This window comes from Primulina huaijiensis, chromosome 4, assembly GCF_012295235.1.
Source record: "Primulina huaijiensis isolate GDHJ02 chromosome 4, ASM1229523v2, whole genome shotgun sequence".
Taxonomy (NCBI): domain Eukaryota; kingdom Viridiplantae; phylum Streptophyta; class Magnoliopsida; order Lamiales; family Gesneriaceae; genus Primulina; species Primulina huaijiensis.
In genome coordinates, this window is record NC_133309.1 from 2970081 (window position 1) to 2985362 (window position 15282).

Sequence of the window (15282 nt, forward strand, 5' to 3'; positions counted from 1 at the left end):
CTCGTATCCCATCACATTACAATTTTCTTCCCTACACTGCGTTAAACTACACCCCCTACCTCTTCGATTCGAGGAAGAAGGCTCGATTTCTTCACAGATCTGAATCGATTTCAGATCGTGAATCCCAATTGGGGTTTCGAATTTTTCGATTGGATTGAGATCTTGTTCCGGTGTGTGTGGATTTTTTGTGGGACAAGGATTGTACAAAGAAAATGCTGACGAAGTTCGAGACGAAGAGTAATAGAGTAAAAGGCCTGAGCTTCCACAGCAAGAGGCCATGGATCTTGGCTAGTCTCCACAGCGGAGTGATCCAGCTCTGGGATTACCGGATGGGCACCCTCATCGATCGGTTTGACGAGCACGATGGACCCGTCCGTGGCGTCCATTTTCATAAGACGCAGCCGCTTTTCGTGTCCGGAGGTCTGATTTATCCCTTTCTTGGAATTTGTATTTTCACTGTGATTTCTGCTTGGTTTGGTGTAATTATGTGTCTTTTGGTGGAATTGACACTGTTTTATGAGCTGGATCTGCTGTTTTGTTTTAGTTGGTTACTATTAGACTTGTTCTGCATGAGGGATTGGCTTCAGATTCAGTGATTTTTTTTATATAATTTTGAATATGTGTAATGTTCATTTGTATGTAATTCTTTAAGTGGATTGGGTTATCAATTATTTCTAATTTTGGTTTTCAAAGCTATGTTTAGTTGTTTTCGTGATTCAGAGAGTCTCGGCCTCTTGAAGATTAGAATTTTATCGATGCCCTGGTTAGTATACATTACACAACGACTTGTAATGTGGACACGCTGCAATCTGCGGCTTAGATAACTTAGATGATTGATGGATCATGGATCTTGGTTTAACTTTAGACAATTCGGCTCGCCAGAGAAGGAGAATCATGATTTTTGTAAATCTTGTCATCTTCTTGTTGTTGTTTGACAAATTTAAAGTTTAATTGTCTTCAGCACATGATATGACCATGGCGTGGGTAGACTTTGATAACCAAAAATTCGTCTGCGTCACTTTGTTGACATCTGATGTATTTTTGTTACCTTGGATAACTTTGTTTAAACATTTTTCTGATTCGCCACTTTCTCATCATCTGATTATTTTAGAACATTGAATTAATTGCTGCATTTGATCTGGGAAATGGCTATTCTGATCTTGTCGAGAACAAAATTTTTTGATCAGTGACTTTTGGAAGGCGATAGACTATATTTCCTGTAGCTATTTATGTGTTGGAATTAAGATGCATCTATCTTTGCAGGTGATGATTACAAGATCAAGGTGTGGAATTATAAATTGCACAGGTGTCTATTTACCCTTCTGGGTCATCTTGATTATATCCGGACTGTTCAATTTCATCACGAGTATCCCTGGATTGTAAGCGCTAGTGATGATCAAACTATTAGAATATGGAATTGGCAGTCACGAACTTGCATTTCTGTATTGACTGGGCACAACCATTATGTAATGTGTGCATCATTTCACCACAAAGAAGACTTGGTTGTGTCTGCCTCCTTGGATCAGACAGTACGTGTTTGGGATATCGGTGCCTTGAGGAAAAAAACAGTATCTCCTGCTGATGACATATTGCGATTGTCTCAAATGAACACAGACTTCTTTGGTGGTGTTGATGCTGTTGTCAAGTATGTCTTAGAAGGCCATGATAGAGGGGTGAACTGGGCTTCCTTCCATCCCACTCTCCCTCTGATTGTTTCCGGAGCAGATGACCGCCAGGTGAAAATCTGGCGCATGAATGGTATGCTAAAGTGATTTTCCTTGATATAGCTTTCGGACACTATTTAAAAAAATATATACTGTTTTCTGAAATTCATCACAAATTTATGCAACAGTGTGTAAAGTTAAATTTAACTGTGATGATGGGTGAACACTTTTTATTATAAAAAAGGCGGATCACAATATTTCTTGAAGTCTACTTTTGCATACCTCAAAATTTTCTCCTTTCCCTATAAAACAATGTTTAGGTTTCTGATCGCTTCAGCTTCCTTTACGTAATTTAGTAGTTGTAGGATGATTGTAATCTTTGAAGATCTGAATGAAGCGTTAATTTATATTATAAAGTCGGTGAAAGAGGTTAATGACCTAAATGTTGTCTATTTAACGAGAGATTGGGAAAGAGGTAAGGAAGATTAGTTTGGACGAGTAGATGATATAAGCTAAATTAGCCACTAATTTAGCGACTAATTTAGCTTGTGTCCAATTGGGAGAAAGCTTATCATCTGGTCAGATGCTTTTAACCATCCACTTCAAGCCTCAATATTTTATTTGTAGATCATGAGATTTTTGTTCCTTCCACAGGGATCAAGAAATTGTATGTAGCTTTACTTGAATGTATCAGCACATGAATGCGAACTTTCTCTTATCAGTTATGGTTTGTATGACCTGGAATTTATTTCTCAAGTATTGCATACAGCCTTATAGTTGCGTAGATGTTTTGGTTTGTGAATATTCAGTAGCTGATATTTGATTTGTTTTGTCTTCAGATACTAAAGCTTGGGAGGTGGATACATTGAGAGGGCACATGAACAATGTGTCATGTGTTTTGTTCCATTCAAGACAAGATATCATTGTCTCCAACTCAGAGGACAAGAGCATCAGAGTTTGGGATGCTACAAAAAGAACCGGTCTACAGACTTTTCGTAGGGAACATGATAGATTCTGGATTCTTTCAGCCCATCCTGAGATGAATCTTCTGGCTGCTGGTCATGATAGTGGCATGATTGTTTTTAAGTTGGAGAGAGAGCGCCCTGCCTTTTCCGTTAGTGGTGATTCAGTCTTCTATTTCAAGGATCGGTTTCTACGGTCCTTTGAGTATTCATCTCAGAAAGATACTCAGCTGATACCAATTCGCCGACCTGGTTCTAATAGTTTAAATCAAGGGCCTCGAACTCTTTCTTACAGTCCTACCGAGAATGCTGTATTGATTTGCTCTGATGTGGATGGGGGATCATATGAACTCTACGTTGTTCCTAAAGACAGCTCTGGAAGAGGTGACACAGGTCAAGAGGCAAAAAGAGGTGTTGGAGGATCAGCAGTTTTTGTGGCTCGAAATAGGTTTGCTGTGCTGGAGAAGAGCAGCAATCAGGTCTTGGTCAAGAACCTGAAAAATGAAATAGTGAAAAAGAGTGTTCTTCCTATTGCTACTGATGCTATATTCTATGCGGGCACTGGAAATCTTCTCTGCAGGGCTGAGGACAGGGTTGTGATCTTTGATCTTCAACAAAGGAATGTTCTTGGAGATCTTCAAACTCCATTTGTTAGGTACGTGGTCTGGTCTCCGGAGATGGACACTGTTGCTTTGTTGAGCAAGCACTCTATTGTTATTGCTGATAAAAAGCTCGAGCACCGCTGTACTCTTCATGAGACCATTCGTGTCAAGAGTGGATCATGGGATGATAATGGTGTCTTCATCTATACTACACTCACACATATCAAGTATTGTCTTCCAAATGGGGACAGTGGAATTATCAAGACGTTGGATGTGCCTGTATATATTACAAAAATATATGGGAACACTGTATTTTGCCTGGACAGAGAGGGGAAGAACCGTCCTATCATTATAGATTCAACAGAATATATCTTTAAGTTATCCCTGCTTGGGAAGAGATATGATCAAGTGATGAGCATGATAAAAAATTCTGAACTATGTGGACAGGCCATGATTGCTTATCTGCAGCAAAAGGGATTCCCACAAGTTGCTCTTTATTTTGTGAAGGATGAAAGAACTCGATTTAACTTAGCCCTTGAAAGCGGTAACATCGAAAAAGCCCTTGAATCTGCTAAGAAGATTGATGAGAAAGACCACTGGTACAGGCTAGGGGTGGAGGCCCTTCGTCAGGGAAATGCTGGGATTGTTGAATACGCATACCAAAAGACCAAAAACTTTGGTAGGCTGTCATTTCATTATCTGATAACTGGTAATCTTGAAAAATTGTCCAAAATGATGAGGATTGCTGAGGTCAAGAACGATGTTATGGGCCAGTTCCATGATGCACTATATCTTGGTGATGTGCAGGAGCGAGTTAAGATTCTGAAAAATGCTGGTCATCTACCTCTTGCCTATGTCACAGCCAAAGTCCATGGGCTCAATGACATTGCGGAGGATATAGCTGGGGAACTTGGGGATAATGTTCCTTCTTTACCTGGGAAAGCCGAACTGTTAACACCCCCGAGTCCGGTCTTATGTGCTGGTGATTGGCCATTGTTAATGGTCAGTAAAGGAATTTTTGAAGGCGGCCTTGATGATACTGTCAAAAATGTACATGAGGAATATGAAGAAGCCGCAGATGCTGATTGGGGCGAGGGCTTGGATATCGGTGAGGTGGACAATATGCAGAATGGGGACATAAACGCATTGTTGGAGGATGATGAGAAGGAGGAGAATGAAGAAGGAGGATGGGGTCTGGAGGACTTGGATCTGCCTGCTGATGCTGACACTCCAAGAACAGCTCCACATGCACGTTCTTCTGTATTTGTTGCCCCAACCCCTGGTATTCCCGTAGGCCAGATTTGGGCCCAAAGATCGTCCCTTGCCGCTGAACATGCTGCTGCGGGGGACTTTGACACAGCAATGCGCCTATTGAGCCGTCAGTTAGGGATAAGGAATTTCTCTCCTTTGAAGTCTCTTTTTATTGACATTCACATGGGCAGTCACACTTACCTACGGGCCTTCTCCTCGGCTCCGGTGATACCAGTGGCGGTGGAAAGAGGTTGGAACGAGTCAGCAAGTCCCAATGTGCGGTCCCCCCCTGCACTTGTGTTTAATTTCTCTCAATTAGATGAGAAGCTCAAGGCTGGTTACAAGTCTACGACTGCTGGAAAGTTTTCTGAAGCTCTTAAACTTTTTCAATCTATTCTTCACACAATCCCACTGATTGTGGTTGAAACGCGGAGAGAAGTGGACGAAGTTAAGGAGTTGATTGTCATAGTGAAGGAGTATGTTTTGGGTTTGAAGATGGAGCTTCAGAGGAGGGAATTGAAGGACGACCCGGTTCGTCAGCAGGAACTTGCTGCCTATTTCACCCACTGCAACCTCCAGCTTCCCCACACAAGACTCGCATTATTGAATGCCATGACTGTTTGCTACAAGGCCCAGAATCTGAGCACTGCTGCCAACTTTGCCAATCGACTTCTGGAAACCAACCCAAGTAACGAAAACCAAGCTCGAACCGCTCGACAGGTTCTGCAGGCTGCCGGAAGGAATATGAAAGACGCTACACAGCTGAATTACGATTTCAGAAACCCATTCGTGTTGTGTGGAGCCACGTATGTCCCCATATACCGAGGCCAGAGAGACATAACTTGCCCCTACTGCAGCACGCACTTCGGCCCATCTCAGGAAGGTCAGCTTTGCACTGTTTGTGACCTTGCCGTGGTCGGATCTGATGCATCCGGCTTACGCTGTTCTCCTACACAAAGATGATTCAACACGAGTCGCGATTTCTTGTTTGAACTACAAAAGCATTCGGCCGAAGGACGGGTTCCATCAGGACGAACGAAGAGGTAGGAATTTCAGACTCGGATTCATATATTATGTCCTATACTTGTTTTCATCTTGTAATCACTTTGATCAAACCACCCCACCCCACCCCACCCCCCCTCCCCTCTTTCACTCCTTTTTGTTTTCATGATTTTTAAATTTTCGTTGTAATAAAATTACGTATGCCTTTTTTTAAAAAAAAAAAATTTGGACCATTCCGTGTGTGAAATGATGCCTAAATGTGGCAAACTTTATTTAGTATGTTGATCTTGAATGTTATTTTTGAAGATGTAATAGTCTTTTTTTTTGGTATCAATTCATTTTTCTATGCCTTTTAATTTGGCTTGTCTTGATTTATTAGCAGTATGTTGCTGAATGTGATTGTAAAATAAAATTAAATATAAATACCTCATTTTTAATTGTTTTTCCAAAATATCAATAATACTTTTTAACATAATCGTAACATAATCGCTACGCTAAATTTAATTTTTCGTCGTTTCTTTAGAATATTTATTATTATATAATTTTTCTTAGAATTTTAGATAATCTGTCTCTAGTCATCATCCATATTTCACAAGAATATCTATCTATTCATATATAATTTAATAATATTTTTTATATAAGTAAATTTGTTATTCGTTTTAAAATTTAATTCTTGTGATAAGTCAGTCAGGACTTCCACTATTTTTGATGAATCAGTGTGCCAACGATTTAAGCAGATATAACAAAGCCACAAAATGAACATATATACGACATCATCATGTAGGTGAAATAAAATGTGTTTATGACAGTTTTATAGAAATTTGAAGACGGTGAAATTCTTCGACTCCATAAGAATTCCACTAGAAGATTTGACTCACGGAACTCTTAACGAAAGAACGGTTACTGGACAAGAAGTTCAGTCTTGCCGAGTTTCATCGATACAATTAGACTATCACCTACCCACTCACATTTTTAAGTAACTTTGAAGCAACTCTCATGTTTGATAAGACAATCAAGATGCAAAATAAAATTGATCCCAAAAGCATATACTTCCCAGTACACAAAAAAAAAAACACATATTTTCTTGACATAAAACGTAGTCTTATCCAATGCAACATGTGTACAAACATCAATAAAAACAAGTCACAAATCCCAGTATACCCTCATTTAGGCTATGGTTCATAAGAGCTCAAAGAGATGGCGTATGGCTGTTGCTAAGCATAGGCGACGATACATACATGCACTTATAATACACACAACTACTTCGGTAATACTAATAATTTCACAACTCAATTCGATGCAGTATGGGCTGCACTTACAGTTGAAACCATCGACTCTAACCCACACACATTATGACCTCTGCGGATTTTGTATTATCCATCCTCTCCTCAGTTAGCCCCCCACGAATTCTTTGTGATCCAGTAAGGCATCTCCTTGAAATGAATAGAAGGGTACCCAGTAGAACCATATCCAACCAATACAACACCGTGATCCAACCTCTTTGTACAAATGTATGGACACAAGACTCCATGTATGTTTGCATCAAGCTTCATTGATTCCAACTGTGCACCAGAGAACATATATTGGATTGGGTTTCAAATTTCAGATTATTCTTTGACTAAGGCACATAATTCATTAATAAATATAAAATACGCACTCGACAGATACGGCATATTTCTCACCAGTATTTCAAAAATATAAACCAACACCCCATTTGAGTACCAAGTCTCAACACGAGAAGTTACATTTTATTGACTTCGAGTCTTCGACTGGTATGGACTATGGACTATGGATTGCCTTCAAATCAGTACCAAATGGAATTTCTTTGAGGTCTTTGTCGCATTTCCGATTATAGATTGAAGCAATGAACTCGTGATTCATTGAGCATGTAACTCGTGAATCACATATGCAGTTAAAGGTTTTGTTATTATATTTGAGTGGTTGACATTCACCGCTCACCTCATGTTACGCCACATATGTGCATCCAATACCGCTCACCTCATGTTACGCCACATATGTGTATCCAATACCTTGGCTCAGTATTATGCAAAATAGAACCTGAAGTAATCATCCAATACACCATCACGTGATGTATGGGTCTTGCATTACTTTTATACACTACCCACATATGTTTTAATATCTCCAACAGTGTATGATACACGGATATTGCCACATGCTAATTTTCATACATACGATTACCTGCAAGAGGACCATATTTCACCAATTTCGCAGCAATTTGATCATCTATGGAGACCACTCCGAAGTTTGACACAGACGCAACAATCCCGTTCTTATTAAATTTGCAGGCACCATCTCATCCGGAATAAGGATGGTCTTTCTCTGTTTGAAGCTCACCAACCTTGAGAGTGTACTCAAAGGCGTGGTTCATTAATCCCCCATTACACCCAGCATCACACCCGTCATATTCTTCTGGATCGCACTGCATATGTATCAAGCAAATCACAGCAATTAGTCGTGATCAGGGAAGCATTTAAGTTGAGACTTAAAACACTACAAACCTAATGATCAGAATCCACTAGCTGCTGCTCGCTGAGACTGATGAGCACTTCTGTCACCAGGAAGTTTGCTCCTTCCAACTCCCTGAACTTGATTTTTTGACCCAACAAAATTACTACTGACCTGGAACTTGTAGTGGCTCATGACGTAGACGTCTTCACAATTAACAGGGATTTTTTTTTTTTTGAGAATTAAATAACGGGGAATTGAAAGCAATATCATTAAGCACCTTTTTTATATATATATATAATTTCAGTCATGAATAAACCAGCTTTCTTATATGAATCTAGAAGACCCAAACAACAACAAAATAAATTCATATTCCCTGCAGAAGTTTCATGGAAAGATAGATAAACTAAGCCAAATATAAGTACCCTCATCACCAAAATTCATTTAGATAGGATTTGAAGAGTATCAATTATCCACAGATTCCCAGTGAAATTTATTCTTCAAGAAAAACAAAGGTAAAGAGCTTAACCGCTGAATTTTGTTCCATCATTTTATTAGAACTCCTTGTATAAACAACAGCTGCGAGATTAAAATCTTTTTGCTGATACAAGTGTATTGGTAAGAGAAACATAACTACACACGTATAGAAAAACTACTTCAGTGTCGCAATCGATAGCCGTTGATAGTAAGAACCAGTGCCGACAATATCTTCTCAATTCCGACTCTAATTGCTGGCATATCTTGTTCTAGCCAAAAGACACACACAGATAACAAACATATCTCGTTTGCCCGACAAAAAACCACAAGAATTTCGACACAACAAAGTTATTCATGACCTGGAACTTCCCTCAGAAATTTTCGCCCCGTTTTTACTGCCATACACCAATCCAGTTTCCTGCTCAAGTATGAATATACACACCCATAAATTTTTAATTCCAATAAAATCAAGGTTTATAAAGTCCAATAGAGTACCTGAGCATCCGGAATTGGTTTCCGTTTCTCAACATATCGGTAAGGGTCTGAAGCCGCCGCCGCCGCCCTCTCCTGGCGCATCACATTCAAATTTCTCAATACACAAAATGAAATGAAACGAATTAAGTAATAACTAATAAGGAGACTTTGATAGAGAATATGGCGCATGCCTGCTGTTCCCTTTTGAGCTGCTGCGAAGGGCGGACCCAGAGGAAATAAGCTAGTGTTCCGGCCACAACCCAAGAGGCTAAACTGCTGGTTCCCCTCAATCCTCCCAGGGAATTGCCGACGAAGGATCTGACGTTCCCAAACCCTCTCCTCCAACCGCTCGCCATTCCGAGGATTCTTGAGATATTATACCGGCTTTCCAGGCAGTGATTTCTTGAAATCGGTGTTGGGAATATTGAGAAGATTTTAAAGCATTTTTTGCAATAAATTTTTTTAATGGAATTGGCTTAAACAAATATCTCAATAACTTTTATCAAACCGATTGTGTTAGACGGATTATTCATTAAAAAATATTATATTTTTATGTTAAATATATTATTTTTCATTATATATGATCGGATGAACATAAGTACGAGATACGTTAGCAATTTTACCGGGTCGGGTTGTGAAAATTATAAGAAATGACAGCCTAGTGAGATGTGTCCAAACTAGAGGCTTTTTCTTCCTAGAAAAATCAATAGTGACCAGTAAACACGAAGATAACCATGTGAATGGACGTCGGAGAGATGTCCTGCGTGGCCACTTCAATGCTAAAGTCAGCAGGTGGGTGAGGAAAAAGTTAGGTAGGCAAGAGAAAATGTTGTAGAAATGGTGTGGGCAAGATATATATGTGAATGAATGTTTTAAATTTGAGCAAACTTGATATTTATAGCAAGAAAATCAATGATGACCTTGTTTTCAGTGTCCACTTACTAACATGTTTTATTTTATAACATTTTTATTTTATAACGACTATTTTACCGTGTATAAAAGGCGCAGGCCATCTAGTCACCGCCTAATTTAATACACATATTTTTTTTAAAAAAAAATTTGATATATTTGTCAATCAATTTGTACCAGGTAAAGAGCAAGAATATGTCTTTGATTTTGAGTTTGCATCCAATATAAATGAATTAGTAGATAAATATGGACATGAAAAACAAGAATTAGATATTTAACTTAAAAAGAAAAATTGCCTAGGCGCCTATGCGGGCACCTAAGTGGCTAGGCCCTTGGCGGCAGCTTACTGCCTACCGTTTTTTAGAACACTGCTATTTTACAATGTTTGTTTTATTAATAATATATTTTATTTTTTATTAAATATTTTCATACTACTTTTCAATTTAATACTTAGTATATAATAATTTTCTCTAATTATAATTTTAGTTTTGTTTATGAAAAAAATAATTTGATGAAAATATTATTGAAAGTTCAAAAACTAGCTGTAACAACCCATAAAAAAATTAAATAAAAAAATCGTTAGTAATTTTTTTTAGGAGAAATTATATATACTACTACTTCTGTGAAATCTCGATTTTGTTTATAAAAAAAATTTGTGCTAATAACCCTGCGTGATTATTCCGATGAAGAAATCAGCCTCCTTGAATAAAGCAATGGATTCGGGAATCTTTTGGTTATTGTAGGTTGGTTCTTTGATTCCATTAGGGCCTAATTATGTAGGATAATGATGTTGGATTAACTATTTATAATATTTGTCAATTCTTTTTTTATAGTTATTTTGTTAATTTTTATCTTTAATTTTATGTATATTTTCATCGAAATAATTTAAATATGAAAAATGAAATTGTAAGTGATAAAAAGATATTTGGGTAGCGTATGAATATCTAGTCATTTGACGGTTATGTAGATGGTAATAAAACTTGAATACTCGACAAGGATGTGGATGAATATGAATATAATTAATGAATACGATGACAGAAGATATAAAATCATACTGTTAATAATTTTGTAAATATGCATAGTTTAATCGAAATAACTCAAATTTTTAAAAATACAATTGTATGTGTTAATAAGATATTTGAGTAGATATGAATATTTCTATCTTCCGATTCTACGAAGAAGATGAAAATTGAATAACCTCGATGATGATATATATAATAAATAGAGACGGAGGCCTATCCGAATCCTAGCTACTATGATCATCTCCTTGATATAGTATATCACTAATTATATCTTTATTTTTTTTTATGTCACTTATGATATTTTTGTTACTATTTTATAAAAACTATGAAAACATATAGCGAAATTAAAAATAAGAAAATACACCAATCAGAACATCTTAAACAAAACAAATAATCAAAATGAATTAAAGTTCAATATCTCAATAAACACTAATTTACTTTTTAACTATAAAATTTAAAATTGATTGGTTTCACTTCATATTTGACAATAAGATAAACATTAATACATGATATTTAAAAATATCTTTCGACAAGTAAAATTTTTGTTAATATTGCAAATAATATCATTACAAGATTTTTATTTTCCAAAAAAAACATGGACTAGTTCATTAACGTTATTGCATTTCAAAATCTTTCCAAGAAATAACTTTAACAAGAAAAAAAATTGTTCTCTATAACAGTAGTTCTCTTGTAAGACGATCTCACGTATCTTTACCTGTGAGACAGATCAACTCTATCGATATTCACAATAAAAAATATATTTTAACATAAAAAATAATTTTTTTATGGATGACCCTAATAAGATATACGTCTCAAAAAATACGACCTGTGAGACCGTCTCACACAAGTTTATGTCATATATAAAATGATGATAAAATAGTACCAAGTTTATGTCATATATAAAATGATGATAAAATAGTACTAAATATATGAACTCGTACAGATGAGAAAAATTATTACATTTTATATTTGAGACAGAAAAAATTCGATTTTCAAGAACATGTAAGAGTTCAAGCAAGAGTGAGAATCATGAAAACACAAATTATCTTGACATAAAATACAATACAGAATGTGTACATACATACATCCCATACAAACAAGTAAATCCCAGTTTACATTCATATAGACTACTACTTCATAAGAGCCTGAAAAGAGATGGCTTTCGAATAGTTCGTAAGAGCAGACGATGACTAGTGATACATACTTGTGCTTATTATATACATCAAATACTTCAACAAGGCTAATGGTTTCACAACTCAATTTGAGGTAGTATGAGCTGCGCTCACAGTCGAAACCATCGACTCCACGCCGCACATATCATGACCCCTGCAGATTTTGTAATAACCATCCTCTCCCCAGTTGGCGCCCCACGAGTTCTTTATGATCCAGTAAGGCATGTCCTTGAAATGAATAGGAGCATAGCCTGCAGCACCGTGTCCAACCAGTACAACACCGTGATCTATCCTCTTGGTGCAAATGTATGGGCATGATACTCCCTTCATGTACGTTTGCATCCAAGCTGCATTGATTCCCACTGCAGCACAGAACAGATATGGGACATTAGACACATAATTGGTAAATGAATACAAAATTTATGATAAAAGAATTAAGACATATTTCTCACCAGTCTCTCAAAATTTTGTAGTTTGAATACTAAGTGTGCGCGCAAGAAGTTACACGATTATCGATTTAGATTGATATGGATTGCCTTCCAACCAGTAATGAATTGAAAGCAATTTCTCTGAGGTTCTCGTCCGTCGTATTTCAGATCATTATTCTAGCGAATTATTCATTGTGTACGTGACCGACATGGTTAAGACTTAGGCCTATCTCAACCCAAAAGCAATCTAGGTCAAAAGAGGAAGATTGTCCAAGTTTATATATTCAATTCCCAAAAATTTTATCTAACTATGTGGAACAACTAACAGGCATGTCACACATGAAGTTACACATGCAAGGGTTTTACTCCTTTTATTCGAGATGTCAGCTTTCATTATTCACCCCTTTGTTATGTCCATCCTCATCCTAGTTGACTACCAAAACCACAAACTACACAGGCTATGTTTCGTTACATTTCCGGGCATATAATTTCTTGAAAAAAAAGTGGACTCTACTATAGCAAAATGTAGAACAAAGTAAATCAAAAGTAAATATTCAGTTTTTGGAAAAGAAGTTATGGAGATACCTGCAAGAGGGCCATGTTTCACCAGATTGGCAGCAATTTGATCATCATCTATCGAGACCACACTGAAGTTCGACACAGACGCAACAATCTCGTTCTTGTTAAGTTTGCACACACCATCTCTTCCGGTGTATGGATAGTCTTTCTCCGTTTGAAGCCCGCCAACCTTGAGAGTGTACTCAAAGGCGTTGTTCATAAATCCACCATTACACCCTTCATCACACCCGACAGATTTCTCTTCTGGATCACACTAGGTAAATACAAGCACAAAAAAGCAGCAATTAGTCGTGGTCAAATGGCGGAAGGCAAGAAGAGAACAATGCAAACCTCATGATCACAATCCACTAGCTGCTGCTCGCTGAGGCTGATGAGCTCTCCTGTCTCCAGAAAGTTTGCTCCTTCCAACGCCCCGACCGCGCTGAACGACCAGCACGACCCACATGATCCCTAATGGAATACCATCACCCAAAACTTTCATCACATACCCATTAATGGAAACCAAATATCTTGAATTCATCCTTCTTTTCGCTTCTATAATTTCAGTGATTTAATTGTGTGTGTACCCAAAACTTTCTAAACTAGTCTTGTTAGATGATGTAAATTGACGTAGATATATTAATAGATGACTCAACTATGAGTTGTCTACCTCATGATCGCGGATCTAAACTCTGATATCATGATAAAATTGCAACTTTAACCTAACTCATCACGACAAACTAGCTCAAATAAAAATCAGCCTAAGTGGATCAATCAATATATATGAGAAAGGAAAGACCTGATCTTTAACAGCGGTAACGGCGCCTTTATCTCGCCAGTCAAAGTCCTTCGGAAGATCATCGGTAGGGAGAACCGCTGCCTTGTTCGCATCCGCCGGAAGCTTCAGCCGCTTCTTGTTCAGCCCCAAGTAGCTCTTCTCGAACTCTTCCACAGTCAAGTCGGAGAATTTCGTGACGCCGTGGACGGCGGTGGGGTCCAGAAGCTGGTGGCGCTTGGCGCGGCGGAGATTAGCCTTGAACACGGAGAATCTGTAGTCATGCTCCTCTTGGCTGACGTACGACTTCCCGTACTTGGATTTGAACAGAGAGAAGTGGTGCTCGGCGTGCAGAAGCCTGTCTACGGCCTCCGCGCCATCGGAAACCACCTGTCGGATCAAAGGGTCGTCCGCGACAACGGGCACGGCGGCGGCGAGCGCGCAGGATAGGAGAGCGAGAGCAAGCAGTAGAGGAAGGGCGGCCATTGGGGAGATATTTGTTTTGGTATTATTGGTCTGACTTTATAGTGGTGATTGAGTGAGTGGGGATGGCTTATCGGATGATGACACGTGGCATGCTGTTTGGTCGATTCCGTGTGCTTATAATTCACCAGTATATTTTCTTAATCTTTTAATATACAGATCATTTCATATATATATATATTTTTTTGTGGTTGTATTTTTTTATAAACTTCATTTTTTTTTTTTGTGGTTGTATTTTTTAATAAATTCGACACGTATTTTACATATAAAATATAACGTAAATAATACAAAATATAGTATAAATATCAACTTCATATATATATACATATATCTATATTTTTAATTAATCTTGAGTCAAGTTTTATGTTGTTCGATTGCTATTTATCTTTCTAATTTGCAACCTGCTGCATTAGATGTTATATCAGGGATCATCAAATAGAAATCGAAGGGTAGCGGCTGAAGACTCAACCGTCATTGATATTAAGGATTTCAAACAAATATTTTCATATTTGAATGCCATAATTTCGTTTCTTAATAAAGTTTAATGTAGTTTTTTAACTGAAAAGTTAAAATTTACGACTTTGCGCTCGAAAAGTTAAAAACTAACGTCATTTGTTAATTACAGTAACAACCGAGCACACACGTTATATGTCACACAATTTTATGTTTATAACATTTTTATAAAATTACATAGAAAGAATTAATTTTCTTAAATAGAAAATATAAAAAAAAAACTAAATAAAATTTATTATAAGTAATTATAAAACAAAATCAATTGTTGATTATGACAATTGAAAGCATATGTTAAAGAAATTGAATTGAAAAAATGTTGGTAAAATGTGAGATTTTGCGAGAAGCAAATATACATTGATTTTTTTAAAAAATATTAAATATTATTTATTGTTAAATATTAAATAATGTTCAAATATTTGAAAAAATTAAATAAATAAATAAATAATTTTCAATGACACTTCACGAATGACGTCTTCTCTTGCTTTCACTTTCACTCTCACTTTTTCTTTTACTATATAATAATA

The 15282-nt window shown here is 37.1% G+C and overlaps 3 protein-coding genes, 1 long non-coding RNA gene and 1 pseudogene across 4 annotated transcripts; 2 read left to right on the plus strand and 3 right to left on the minus strand.

Moving 5' to 3' along the window:
• On the plus strand, positions 1–5788 carry LOC140975229 (coatomer subunit alpha-1-like). Its single transcript, XM_073438820.1, has 3 exons — positions 1–420; positions 1264–1758; positions 2504–5788. Exons 1-3 carry the CDS (start codon positions 213–215, stop codon positions 5440–5442), a joined length of 3642 nt encoding a protein of 1213 aa, XP_073294921.1. The 5' UTR covers positions 1–212; the 3' UTR covers positions 5443–5788.
• Positions 5789–6533: 745 nt separating this feature from the next.
• LOC140975878 (cysteine protease RD19A-like) lies at positions 6534–8391 on the minus strand (annotated as a pseudogene).
• On the minus strand, positions 8244–9361 carry LOC140975231 (uncharacterized). Its single transcript, XM_073438821.1, has 3 exons — positions 9090–9361; positions 8920–8991; positions 8244–8842 (listed from the first exon to the last, which is right to left on the minus strand). The coding sequence occupies exons 1-3, from the start codon at positions 9252–9254 to the stop codon at positions 8777–8779; spliced, it is 303 nt and encodes a 100-aa protein (XP_073294922.1). The 5' UTR covers positions 9255–9361; the 3' UTR covers positions 8244–8776.
• A 2498-nt stretch (positions 9362–11859) lies between these two features.
• LOC140975232 (cysteine protease RD19A-like) lies at positions 11860–14278 on the minus strand. Its single transcript, XM_073438822.1, has 4 exons — positions 13787–14278; positions 13339–13458; positions 13015–13261; positions 11860–12363 (listed from the first exon to the last, which is right to left on the minus strand). The coding sequence occupies exons 1-4, from the start codon at positions 14246–14248 to the stop codon at positions 12086–12088; spliced, it is 1107 nt and encodes a 368-aa protein (XP_073294923.1). The 5' UTR covers positions 14249–14278; the 3' UTR covers positions 11860–12085.
• Positions 13465–13717, plus strand: LOC140975233 (uncharacterized). Its single transcript, XR_012174921.1, has 2 exons — positions 13465–13617; positions 13650–13717. It is a non-coding gene; the product is annotated as an uncharacterized lncRNA (long non-coding RNA).
• Positions 14279–15282: the final 1004 nt, after the last annotated feature.

What these genes read in the sequence shown, in the direction of transcription:
- LOC140975229 (XM_073438820.1), top strand. Translation starts at nt 213, where the DNA reads ATGCTGACGAAGTTCGAGACGAAGAGTAATAGAGTAAAAGGCCTGAGC. An exon ending in GCCGCTTTTCGTGTCCGGAG is followed by an intron (nt 421 to 1,263) that starts GTCTGATTTATC and finishes CTATCTTTGCAG; the next exon opens with GTGATGATTACAAGATCAAG. An exon ending in GAAAATCTGGCGCATGAATG is followed by an intron (nt 1,759 to 2,503) that starts GTATGCTAAAGT and finishes TTTTGTCTTCAG; the next exon opens with ATACTAAAGCTTGGGAGGTG.
- LOC140975231 (XM_073438821.1), bottom strand. Translation starts at nt 9,254, where the DNA reads ATGGCGAGCGGTTGGAGGAGAGGGTTTGGGAACGTCAGATCCTTCGTC. An exon ending in AGCTCAAAAGGGAACAGCAG is followed by an intron (nt 8,992 to 9,089) that starts GCATGCGCCATA and finishes GTGATGCGCCAG; the next exon opens with GAGAGGGCGGCGGCGGCGGC. An exon ending in AACCAATTCCGGATGCTCAG is followed by an intron (nt 8,843 to 8,919) that starts GTACTCTATTGG and finishes ATACTTGAGCAG; the next exon opens with GAAACTGGATTGGTGTATGG.
- LOC140975232 (XM_073438822.1), bottom strand. Translation starts at nt 14,248, where the DNA reads ATGGCCGCCCTTCCTCTACTGCTTGCTCTCGCTCTCCTATCCTGCGCG. An exon ending in TTACCGCTGTTAAAGATCAG is followed by an intron (nt 13,459 to 13,786) that starts GTCTTTCCTTTC and finishes GTATTCCATTAG; the next exon opens with GGATCATGTGGGTCGTGCTG. An exon ending in TAGTGGATTGTGATCATGAG is followed by an intron (nt 13,262 to 13,338) that starts GTTTGCATTGTT and finishes GTATTTACCTAG; the next exon opens with TGTGATCCAGAAGAGAAATC.